The sequence below is a fragment of the Hyaena hyaena genome, unplaced genomic scaffold, assembly GCF_003009895.1.
Source record: "Hyaena hyaena isolate Hyena2069 unplaced genomic scaffold, ASM300989v1 scaffold_407, whole genome shotgun sequence".
Classification (NCBI taxonomy): Eukaryota; Metazoa; Chordata; class Mammalia; order Carnivora; family Hyaenidae; genus Hyaena; species Hyaena hyaena.
The window spans coordinates 195,987-209,046 of record NW_024081037.1 but is presented as its reverse complement, the minus strand read 5'-3'; the positions used below and the strand labels follow the sequence as shown (position 1 = coordinate 209,046).

Below are 13,060 nucleotides of genomic sequence, written 5' to 3'. Positions count from 1 at the left end.
GTCATCCTCTGGCCATTGTGCCTCATGTCGAGAAGTCTCCAAATATCACAGACCTCTTATACCTAAACATTTTCTCAAATATACTCAAGATTAAAATTATACATCTGCCAGCAGACTTTGTCCCTACTATGTCTATTTCTGGAGTTTCTGAGAGTTCAGGAATTAAGAGCAAGAGTGCTATTAACTCACAAACATCACTTGCTGGAAGTTTTATGTTGTTTGGGCAGCTTTGAGTGGCACACCACCACCTTCTTTCACTCATGGATTAAACATGTTTTTTGGGGGCACCCGGGTGGCTCAGTCAGTTAACGATCTGACTTCAGTTCAGGTCATGATCTCATGGCTCTTGAGTTCAAGCCCTGTGTCAGGCTCTGTGCTGTCAGCCCCAGAGCCTGGAGCCTGCCTCAGATTCTGTGTCTCCCTCTCTCTCTAGCTGCCCCTCTCCCACTCATGCTCTGTCTTTCTTTGTCTATCTGCTCCTACCCAGCTCATGCTCTGTCTCTCTCAAAAGTAAATAAGCATTAAAAAAAATTTAACACACTTTTTTGGTGACTCTCAAATAATAGATATTGGAGGAGAGAACAGTGTCAAAAATGTAGTTCTCTAAAAATCAACTGCTCTTGGGGTGTATGGGTGGCTCAGTTGGTTAAGTGTCTGATTCTTCTTGATTTTGGCTCTGGTCATGATCTCACAATTTGTGAGATCACTCAGTATTAGGCTCTGTACTGACAACAGCAGAGCTTGCTTGGGATTCTCTCTCTCTGCCCCTCTACCTTCTCACATTCATGCTCTCTCTCTTTCTCTCTCTCAAAAATAAACAAAAATCTACAGCTCTTGATTTCTTTACAAAATTCTTGTATATGTATTTCTATACCAGAGTAAAATATGTCAAATGGTTAGATAATTTGGCTTTTAAAAGGCTACTCCAGCTATAAAAGTGATAGATAGCTAAGAGTTAAGAGTAAACTCTTCTGTCTTTTAGACACTCCACATGCTATCATGAATTATTGTTTAGAGGCAAATATTTTTTATCACCAATGTGGAAGAAATGCTCCTATTTGACATTAAGCACTATCTTTAGTCTTGCATTCACAAAACATAAATGAGACCAAAAGTTTCAGAACCAATTTAATACGAGTAAAATGGGTAGTTCAATTCAAAGGTTAGAAAAAGCAATTATTTTCTTTCAAGTAACAGTAATGACTAATCATAACTGAATTTTACTTTTATAGTTTTCAGAAAAATTATTATGAAATAAGCCACATTAGCATTTGCTCATTTGCTCACAACTTCCTAAAACCACATTGTTAAATTATGTTTTGTTGGGTATACATTTTCATTTATTTTTTAATGTTTATTTTTGAAAGAGAAAGAGAGTGCTTTTGGGCAGAGAGAGGAAGACAGGATCTGAAGCAGGCTCTGTGCTCTCAGTGGAGAGCCCGATGTTGGGTTTAAACTCACAAGCCATGAGATCATAACCTGAGCCGAAGTACGATGCTTAACCATTTGAGCCACCCAGGCACCCCAGTTGTACATTTTTTAAAAAATGATTTTTAAAAACTGATTAGATGCAAGCTCTATCATAAAAATGTTCTGATATTGCTCTGGAAACATAATGGCACACAGATAAGGCATTTCCAATTATCAAGATTTTATCAATTTATTCTATTCAAATTCCATGAATATTAGTACCTGCGTGAAAGACTTTTCTTTTTAATCAAATTCTTAGTTAAAAGGCCTCGTTAGGATAGAAATTGAGTCAGTCATGTTCATGAGGCACTCCAAGGTTTATTTTACCCCAGAGCCTGGTACATGGTGGGGACTCAACAAGATAGAAATAATTATTTCATTAATTAATAGATTTAATAGTTAATCTGCAAGATGGCCATTACAATGAACAAATAACAGTTTGACAGTTGAGTAGTTTATGCTTTTAGTAAGGACACATGAATGAATCAATGAATGGAAAATAAAGGAATAGGCCTCTTTAATTATTTTATGATACACATACTTGTGCAGACAGATCTCTTCCTCTACTATACAATTAATTACCTGCCATATGCTTATGTGGCCATACCTTGCCATGGAAATAGAATCCTAAAGACATATATGAAGAAGCTATGGAAAGATACAAAAGGGCTATCAATAAATAGCTGGATGAGAAAAGCATTTATGGACACCACACACACAGTTCTCAGTACCGTTTAAATAAATACATAATACTTTCCTTAGTTGATGGAAAAATAAAATATCTTTCTGCTTGAACTTGAAATTTGTGAAAATAATGCCTACCAGAAAATGCTCCTGAAGCAAAACCAAAGGCTGAGGCTGTAAATCTCTTAGAGGCCACAGTGAATCTGCAAACGATCTGCTACACTTGAATCCTATTTTCCTGCTCTGAAAGCATCAACACCACCACTCACATCAATTTTTTTCTCCTCTCTAGGGCTTAATCTAGTTGGGTGGGCCAGATCTGTGCTCATCAGCACCTCACAGGGAGGAGTTAAGGTCCAAATGTAGATAGAGTTCAATCTCTTTTCAACCACTCTGAGCAAACCACAATTTTCCAACCAGTATACCACTCCTGTGTGTGATCATTCAGTGTTCAGGTCTTCAAATGATTTATATACCTTAAGTGCATATAATAATTTACTGAAGTTCTTCAAAGTACTGAAAATAGTTAGTGATGAATTCCTAAAGGAAGCACTCAAAGTAGATTCTAATGAAAAGACTGAGGCTGATTATTCTCAGTTCTGACTCTCTTGTCAAGGGAAAGCTTCTAAGGATAACTATTTATTGTTCAAGAGGAAGGAATTATGCCAGAAGAAGGAATCATCTTAATATTAAGTCACAGTACATTTGGAGGGAAAAATCAGTTAGTCTGGATACACTGGAGAAAGAACAGGCAGTAGAGTTTTTTAAGGATGAAAATAAACATGTCGGATCATCTTAGGTTATATATAAAGAAACCATTTTCTTTGTCTGAATTGATCTATAAATCTTTCCTGGTACCGGAGCACCTGAGTGGCTCCATCAGTTAAGCGCTCACCTCTTGGTTTCGGCTCAGGTCGTGATCTCACCATGATCTCACTTTCAATCTTTCCTGGTATTAGGGGCAGCTCGGTGACTCAGTTGGTTAAGTATCCAACTTTGTTTCAGATCATGAGCTCATGGTTCGTGAGTTCAAGCTCCATATTGGGCTGTCAGTGCAGAGCCTGCCTGGGATCCTTACTCTCTCCCTCCTTCTCTGCCCTTTCCCCACTTTGCTCTCCCCCTCTCAAAAATAAGTAAATAAACTTAAAACAATCTTTTCTGGGGCACCTGGGTGGCTCCATCAGTTAAGCATCTGACTCTTGGTATTGGCTCAGATCATGAGCTCAGTTTGTGAGTTCAATCCCTGAGTCGGGCTCTGGGATAACAGCATGGAGCCTGCTTGGGTTTTTCCTCTCTACCTCTCCTTCTGCCCCTCTTCTATTCATGCTCTCAAAATAAATAAACTTTAAAAAATTAAAAAAAATTTTTCCTGGTACTAAGTAATGGTCTTTTTAAGTGGATGATCAACTAAGTTAAGGAGGCTTAACACTGATGACACTATGAAGCCAGAAACAAAAAGATGATTTCCATCTTCCCCCTCCAATGATATGAGGGCTTGAGAAATGATGCATGTGCCCCAGCAGTGGGATGGTGCATATACAGCATTTATGCTGCCTCTCCCCCACCTTTGATGCTCATGGAAAACAGGGCAAGTTAGTCATGCACTATTTTACTCCCTGGGCCTAGGAAGGGTCTCAGGCCCAGTTTATAGCAAGATTCATGTTGCTGCTATAACTCAACAGTGCAATTGTGTGATACATCCCTGCCCGGGATGAATAAGACATCAGACCATTCCATAAGGGTAATGCCTCTTTAAATAACAGTGCACATACCCTTTACATTCTTTTAAAAAATGTTTAAAGAAGTAAAATGAAGACCCAAGAATCATTTGGTAAGCTTATGTGCAAGCTTAGAGTATTTTTATTTTCTCTCTCCCTTCTTCCTTCCTTTTTTTAGTCATCTGTTATTGTATTACTACTACTACTATTATAATTGAGTGTCTGCAGCAATTCAGGAAGTTTGGGATGGGCAGTGTGGTACGAAGGGGATGCATTCAATCCAAGAGTCCATTGTATTACGGAAGGGATGACAGGGTACCTCTCATGTACTGTGAGTTAGATTTAGTGACTTACATTTTACTTTTTTTAAAAAATTTTAACGTTTCTATTTATTATTGAGAGACAGAGAGAGTCAGAGCATGAGCATGGAAGGGCAGGGAGAGGAGGAGACAGATGATCTGAAGGAGTCACCAGGCTGAGCTGTCAGCACAGAGTCTGATGCGGGGCTTGAACACATGCACTGTGAGATCATGACCTGAGCCGAAGTCGGACGCTTAACTGACTGAACCACCCAGGCGCCCCTTACACCTTTTTTTTTTTTTTTTTTTAACACACATTATTTCCAAGACATAACACCCAATGAAAAAATTTTTATTTCCATTTTATAGATGAGGAAACTGAGGCTCTCAGAGGTTATATCACTTGTCTAAAGTCACATAACCACTACATAGTTAAGTTGGTTATTAACCCAGCTCTGTCTCTCTGCATAGGTCACAGATTAGTGATCACAATCACAATAAGAATGAATGTCAGACACTGGCCAGTCTTTCTCACAGACCACTTAACGTAATTAAAAATCTAGAAGACATCTAATCCTAGTAACATTTACTCTGTTTGGAAGCTGTTCAAGAAAAAGTTTTAAAGTAAACTGTATGACATTATTTCACTCTTAACATGGAGTGGTTTGATAGAGAGAAGCTTTGGAGAGAAATGAATGAGGATCTAGTTTTTGCTCCTCTCTTCATTCAGGGGTAAGCCTCTCACTTGTCTCCTTAAAAGAAAATGGTAAATCTCTTAATTCCAGGGACTTCTGGAGGATCAATAGGATGGTATACATACAACCCTTTGAATCTCTTAATAGAAAACTGCTGTGTAAATTCAAAATTATATTATTTCAATGAAGAGGTAATTCAACAAGTACATGCACATACATGCAATTGCACAATTCTTTGCGAGGGCGGGGGCAGTGTAAGGTACACTACTCTTCTAGAAGTCATTCTATAGTAACACAGAAATGATAGTCAACTGGCCACTTTTCGAAAGAACCTAAGACCAATTCTGTCACATTATCAGAAACATTTTCTTTGCTGAATGATTGTTATAAGCACTTAAGTATTTTAAAAATGTGGTCAACTTTTTAAAAATATAGAATTTATTTTAGAGTATACATTCTGGTATATAATTATAGAGCAGACTTTTATCATCTCCTTTCTAAACTTTAAGAAAAATTAGGTTTGCCAAGGGAATAAAAGAATCAATCCCACTTCAACATACTTTAGAGAAGGTCTAATACAAAATACAATGCTAAATATGAGATTAAAAAAATGCAGTATTAAGGTTAGGGCAAATAGGCTAAAAGTGGGGAAGAATATATTTGATGACTACACTTTTGAGATTTTCTGGGATATTCTAAATTCCAAATACCCTAGTTCACTCTTTCATAAACTATTGAATTGACCTAGGGATTTCAATAATCAGCATGCAAATTAGAATTTCCACACAGCTTTTTTATATTCCAAATACAGACATCTTTTTGAGAGCATGCATTCTGATCATTTGATACAAAACATGAAGTAAATATGGAAAACAAATCCAGTACAGGTTGAAGCAAAATTAATTCTACAAAAGGTTCTGATAAGGTCACACTTAATGGTTGTTTAAGAGAAAAGCAGCCCCTGGCTCCCTAATTTTAACATGTTAGGGAGATGCCACGCACAACACTTATGTAAGAGATAGAAGCATTGTGTACATTAGTAGAAACAAGACATACTTAGTCACCCACTTTGAGAAGTCAATCTTATATTGACTTGAGACCTCTCATCCTACAATGACTTCATTTGATGATTCTTATCTACACGTGTGAAATATTAGAGATTAGTGATAACACACTGCTTCTCAAACTTTACATTCATACCAATTCCCTGGAGACCTTGTTTAAAAAGCAGATCCTGATTCAGTAGATTTGGAGTAGAGCCCAAATCTGCCTTTTTAACAATTTTCCCAGGGATGCCAATGCTGCTGCTTCAAGGAGCATATGAAGTAGTAGAAATATAAAATTTAAATGTTGTGAGGGGAGGCTCACAAGTTTCTAGGGCCAATGCTCATGCCTGAAATCATTACCTACTGAACTGTCACAGCCATGACAAGCCCCAACACTTCATCCAGAGGGGATTGGCAGCCAAAGTTGGAAGTTCTTTGGCAGCAGTGAGGTAACTGAATAACGTAAGCTCTTCCTGCTGCATTAGCCACTATTTATACTCCATCAGAGCAAGGCCAGATTATTCCTTTCTGGAATTAAAGGCAAAAGGAACCTTTCCCTTATTAAGATCTTTAATCTCATCTCTCTTTGACTCTTTGCAACCCTACAATCCTCCCTTACCAACATATTCTCCTCACTCCCCAAAGCTTGGGCATTTATATATATTTCATGTCCTCGGCATTAAAATTTCATAAATGGTTTCCTTGAGGTTTGGTCAGTTCATTCTTGAATAATCATAGACACCAAAAAACTACAGGCTGCTCGAGGGAAATGTAGGTGATTTTATGCCCCCAAGGTAAATAACACAAAAGCTAAGACATGAAAGGGACAGAAGTGTTTATCTAGTTGAGTTGGCCCTAGTTTGGTTTGGGAGCCATAATCCTCATGAAGGACATGGGAGCCAGGCCGGGCAGGCCACAATGCAGGAGATAAACCACCACAGAGGTCCACGGACTAGCTGTTGCTCCATAATCACAGTGCAGTTGTGCCTGTGGGATGGCTCCAAATGAAACTCTACACCAAACACAGGTGACCTGGAATGCTAAAGATATTTTTGCACTCACATTAAGTAATTGCATTAGAGTTTCAGGGTCAGTGATTAGGGGAACGAAGCCCTAGTAAGACCCAATTTGAAACTTCTCTGGATTCAAAGACAACCATCACCAACTTTCAAGCATTTTCCCACTTGAGAAAACTAGTGGAGACTATAATAGACATGCTTACTTCATGTGATGCCATCCTTTTATCTTTTGCTAAAATCTGAGCCTAATGCATGTAACAGAGAAGGAATAATTTAACATCTATGCCTCTGAAGGCTCATTCTCATGCTTTCTCAAAACAGTCCTCTGCTGGAATCCTTTGGAAATACCACAAAATGTCAGTGTACTTAACTTCATTGCATGAGCTTCAACTACATTATATACTATGTTATATGTACTCAAATCACAACTAGGAGATGTACAACAATTAAGTACAAACAAGTAAAACAAAAATCATGGACGTAATCACACCAAGTGGTTTCTGAGGGTTTCGCATAATTCTCACATGCTGACTATTCTCTTTAGCTGCTAGACCCCTAACAAAGACAAGATGTATAGGAAATAACTTTTTAATTAAGAAAATCTGTTATTGTTTTTAAACAGGAAGCTGTCTCCCTCATCAGTTTTAGTGGTGGGACATAGAATTCTCAGGAAAAAAGCCAATTGCCACCATTTATAAAAGAACAAAGACTCAGGAAAGTAGAAATAAGAGCTAAAGTATACTGTTAATGGGAAAGCCAGAACTGGAATCAAGGTCCATTATTAATGCCAAGCCCTGTGGTCTTTCCTCTTTATCACAATAACCTTACAGATTTTAGGACTTAGCAAGGACCTGCACATAGTGAGCTCTCAAATGCTCACTGAATATTCTTGTTGGATAAAAAGCAAATATCCATCTGCAAGGGAAACATTAAGCTGATACACATCAGAATCAGACCCAAGATATCTTATTTTTGTTACTGTTCTCAATGTCACTAGAGGTCTCTAGAAAATCCATGTGCCAATTCATAGTTCATCTTCTAGCCATACTTCTAATTATGTATCCAGGTGTTAGAGCACAGAGGTTTTTTTCTTTTTTTAATGTTTTTTATTTATTTCTTAGAGAGAGAGAGAGAGACAGCATGAGCAGGGGAGGGTCAGAGAGAGAGGGAAATACAGAATCTGAACCAGGCTCCAGGCTCTGAGCTAGCTGTCAGCAAAGAGCCGGATGCGGGGTTCAAACCCACAAACCATGAGATCATGACCTGAGCCGAAGTCAGACGCTTAACAGACTGAGCCACCCAGGCACACCTAGAGCACAGAGTTTTAAAACAAATACAAAACGATTTTGCTTTCGCATGAGAAAAACACGACATTCCTCTAAGTATTAAGAATGGATTATAGCTTTATCGTTTACTACAGGTATTTTGATAATCAACTAGGGAAACTATAAAAATAAAAATAAGAGAAGTTATTCATTCTGTTGTTCCAACTGATTTTTAAAAAGGAAGAAAATTACCAGTTTGAGGTGGGAGAGGTTTGGAATCTTCAGATGTTTTACTTGTAGGCACAATCCGTGGCTTTTCAATGGAAGCTACAGCAAAAAGAAACGGAATTCATTGAAGATTATTTTTTGAGAGGAGAAAAGGATAGATATAGGTTGCTGGTATGGGTAAGTGGCTACCAGAAGCTTGCAATTAAAAGCACATATTATTTCAATCAAAAGTCAGGAAATCATTATGTATCCATCCAGACAATATTTAATTAGTGATCAGAAAGAGACCAGAATTTGGTCCTCAACATTTTTGAGGACAAAACCTAAATCCACATAAAATTAACATATTGATGATTGTTACTGAATTTATAGAAAATTTCATTAAATAGGTTTTTTTTGTTGTTGTTGTTTTTTAAATCAATCCCTTGTTTGGTTGAGTTACCCAAATTTATCAGTACATTGAGGTTTGCTGAAATAGGATCCAGTAAACGTGTCCTACACAATTAAGAGGAATCCGCACCCACATCTTAACACTAGGTTTAAGATGCTATTATTACCCAAGGTGCCCCCAGGTTTCTCAAAAGGGAAAGATGTTTTTGCCTGAGGAAATTCTGGAAGCCTTTTTGGAGCTGCAACAAAACATATAAGATATATTACAACCTAAGGTACACGGAACAGAGAAAAGATTTTTCACACTCTCAAGCTTGCAAAAACAACAAAAAAAGACACAAAAAGGCAAATGACTCATGTCAAGTAAATTGTTGTTAGTTGTACTTCTTATTCTTGTGATTTCAATATGCCTATTATAATCAAACTTCTTATTCTATTTTTTTTTTATAACTGAGCTGCTACATTTGAGGAATTTGGATTCTCCCTTTCACTCTTACAAAATGACTTTCCTAATTTCTTTAATTATGTGTATGTGTGCCCTTAGATATATTTCATTTTAACTCAAATCAAGCGCTAAACACATCTGAATTCAAAAATGTCCATCTGCTGACTTTTAAAGACAGAATCTCAGTAACTACATGGCTTTATATTTAAGCTCCCCCTCCAACAATTTTTGATATTGCACTCAAATAAATTCTAAGAAGCAGTCTGCAAAACATATCATAAATATATCTTCTCTGTCAGGAAAAGCAATTGAGTAAAAAGATATTTAGGAAAAGTAGAGAAAATAATTTATTCAGTGACACAGTGATTTTGAATAAAAAGAATCAAATATAATATCAAAATATGACTGCAAAAAAGAAAACCCACTAAAATATTTGTCATAATGACTCTTTGGGATCCTAAATTATAAAATGTTTTATAACATTTAAGGGCTCGATATTGGGGAGCTTACTGTTCTATAAAATATGCATCCCTTCTTTCCTATGAAAAGATAAATTTGAATGAATTAGCCTAAGAATTTCTTTAAAGCATGCATAAAATTTCCAAGGTAATAATAAGATGTAATGTTTAATAATTTTTACCTAGAGTGCTCAGTAGTAATTCAAACCTAGGTATTAGAATAGTTTGTAGTGTTTCCGGGGTCCTTTCGCTGAGAACTAAAATAAAGAAAAATTGCGTCAGCAACTCCCTGAGGCAGGATTTGACACTGTGGTTAACACATAATCATGTGAAGCATGCTCATAACACATGGTGCACTGGACAGCTCATGCCTTTCACGGAAAAAGCTGACTCCTCCAAGAAAAGCTTTGCGTAGCTGCTAAAACGTAAAGGTATAGGTTCAAATGGTGTGGTGTGACATAGAACATCAACATCACACATACACAAGAAAACACATGCTGCTCCTTTTCTTCAGCAGAAAAGGACAAATCAAGTTAGACTCTCTTGGGCCACGAAGCAGCTAACTTGCATGACGTGAAATTCTTATTAAAAGTCACAACACTTGGGATTCTCCAAAAGTGTAGTGCACATAAGACTTGGGAAGCCTATTTGAACAGAAAGCACAGACACAGTCAAGACTTCCAGGTTTCCCCCACCCCTGCAAGATTTGTGGGTTAAAAGGCTGGCATTCTGGTTTTTTTCTATACATCCCAAGAGACTAGTAAAAGGTGTGTGTTGTCTGCATCTAGTATTTGGGGCTGCCTAGAATATCAGTCACCAGGATCAAAGCATGTTGTTCATTCTCTAACGGAATTAGTCCAAGAAATAGAAAGGTTAACTACTGCCAGTAAGAGGGCAGGGAAAATCCAGGAGGTGGGAACGAAGGCACTGGAGTTACTTTTTATTTCTATGAGTGTTGGGAATTATTCAAGAAAAAAAGTTCTTAGAATTACCCAGTGTTTTTTCTGAAATATCTAATGCACTAGACACAGTGGGTTTCGTGGTTCTTGGCACTGACTCAGGAGTCACTGGAAGGTAAAAAAAGACAACTTTATAAATTAAGATAAAATGATGAAGCAATCAAAGATCATAAGGCGTTTTTGTTGCCCAGTTAGAATTAGTTAACGGACACTTACATACACCAATCCTTTTCAAGTTCATTAAGGACTCCTTGACTTGCCCCAGGTACCTGTGCTGACACTTCTCCTATCCCTTGCTTGCTAAGTTTGGTGCACTTTCGATGTGTTCCAAAAAGCATATTGAACTAGCCACCATGAAAGCACTTACTAATCATGTTTTTTTACTTGACTGCTTTTTTCTTTCTCATTATTTCCAGGGCTTAGCACAATGTCTGGGTGTAAAGTAAGCATGTCACAAGTATCTATTAAATGAATTAATAAATGGCAAATAAAAGAATGCCCCAAGGCAAAAAGGTTTATTTAGAACTATTACATTAAATATTTCTCTGTTCCATACTGTAGTCAACATGCAAATCTTGGAACTAGGTTGAAATTATGTTAAGGATTCAAACGCTCAGCCAAAAGCTGTTCCAAATGCTAGTTCAAAGGCAAAGATGAGCTCAGGTAAATAAGAACCAGGATCACTGGGATTTGGAATGAATTGTGAGCTAAATGACTCCAAAATTTTGCAGGATAAAGACACAAAATAAACACAACACTTAATAATGAGGTGTGGTGTTTGCCTAAGTGTTTCTGAAGCAGAAAACTCTGAATACGGATTGGCAGAGAACTAAGAAATTTGTAGACTCTCCCATCAGATACTGTGCTAAGAGAATAAAGTCTAACTGGGAAAAAAATGGTACAATCTTTGGGGTAGAAAAAGACTTGGAGTCATCCACTGAGTTGTGCCTATGTTTTTCTTGGTATTGACAAATTATACTGAAATTAGAAAAATTACCTAGCAATTTTATTTGAATAGATTATTCTAGCATCTTAAATAGCTTCTACCTTTGCCCCACACCTGTGAAGGTGGGGAATGGAAGGTCCATCTCCCATGTAGATAGAAGCATATACTTCTTACTATGGAAGAAGTATTCCCACTTGAATATGTTTTGTGAAATCAAGTTATTTTATTTCTCCACCAATCTTAATCTTTTCTGGGCCACTTATGAATCCAAGACTTTAGTACAAAGTAAATGTCATTGATATTTCAATTTATGGCAATTTTATAGATGAAAAAGTTCACTTTATTGGAGATATTTTCCTAAGTGTGGATTTGGGGAAATTCTAGGCAAATGTTTGTTTCACTGGGTCTTGGATAAAGTGGTATTGCTCTGGCAGGAACTCTGTGGTTTAGAGAATAACATGTCCCCAGTGGACTGAACTTGGGCAGTTCATTTAGGAAGAAATGCTGAATGTTTGTTAGTAACAGCTGGTCCACTATGGGCAAAATGTATCCACATTTATTCCTGAAAGTATTTTTACTGAACTAGTATATCTTCTTTTTATTTGGGTTGTTAATCTTTCATTATCTTCCACAGAACAATGAAATGATTCCAGGCTGCCTTCATAGATATTAAGCTACAGATTTTGGAGGGATAATGGCATTTTCTAAACTGGCCACTTGCAAAAGTGAAGAAATGAAAAACGAGTTCATGTCTTCATAAAAAAGAAAAGCACCAAAACCATAGTATTACATTTTAGTATAAAAATATTTTAGAATGTTGAAGTGGCAACTTTCATTGCGAGTGAAAAATACAGCTTCCATATTACATACGAGTCATAAGTTTCAATAGTTCCTTCTGCATCAGGTGGTTTTCCAAAGGTTAAATTAAGGACCTACAATCTTTTTGTTTGTACTTATGAAGAAGATTAATTTCCTAATGGCCCCTCACTGAAAAAAACTGCAAGCTTGTCAATCATTTATCATTTCAAAAAATATTTATTCTCTAAAAATTAACAACATAGGGATCTTATTACCTGTTATGGGCTGTGCTGGTAGTTTTTCTACTTCTGGAGTTTTGGATTCAGCAGGTAATGCCAATGTTTCATTCTTAGCTATAAAGTCAGAGAACAAACAATTCACCTCACTTCCTCATAACACAGTGTCCAAATATAATTCATTGAAAACATAACCAAGTTACGTATTATTTCAAGAACACTATTTTGCTCTTAATTCTTCCCATCAGGGTGTCAACAAAGTTATTGGGTATTTCAACCAGGGATTCTTCAGAATTTCATCTCTTTAATTCTAGATAATTCTTTAAGATTTAAATTTTTATTTCAATGAAGAAGAAAATCACAACCCAATACTTGAGATAATTTTCAAGTCATTCTGATTCATA

General features: G+C 36.8%; 1 protein-coding gene across 1 annotated transcript in view; it reads right to left on the bottom strand.

Moving 5' to 3' along the window:
- The window catches only part of LOC120245096 (ABI family member 3 binding protein), a 202,315-nt gene that overhangs the window by 121,901 nt on the left and 67,354 nt on the right, over window positions 1-13,060 (bottom strand). The window contains exons 11-15 of the mRNA XM_039251968.1: window positions 12,696-12,773; window positions 10,710-10,784; window positions 9,900-9,974; window positions 8,982-9,053; window positions 8,449-8,523 (exon numbers count right to left, since the gene is read on the bottom strand). Coding sequence (XP_039107899.1) covers window positions 8,449-8,523; window positions 8,982-9,053; window positions 9,900-9,974; window positions 10,710-10,784; window positions 12,696-12,773 — 375 coding nt within the window. The remainder of the gene's footprint in view (window positions 1-8,448; window positions 8,524-8,981; window positions 9,054-9,899; window positions 9,975-10,709; window positions 10,785-12,695; window positions 12,774-13,060) is intronic.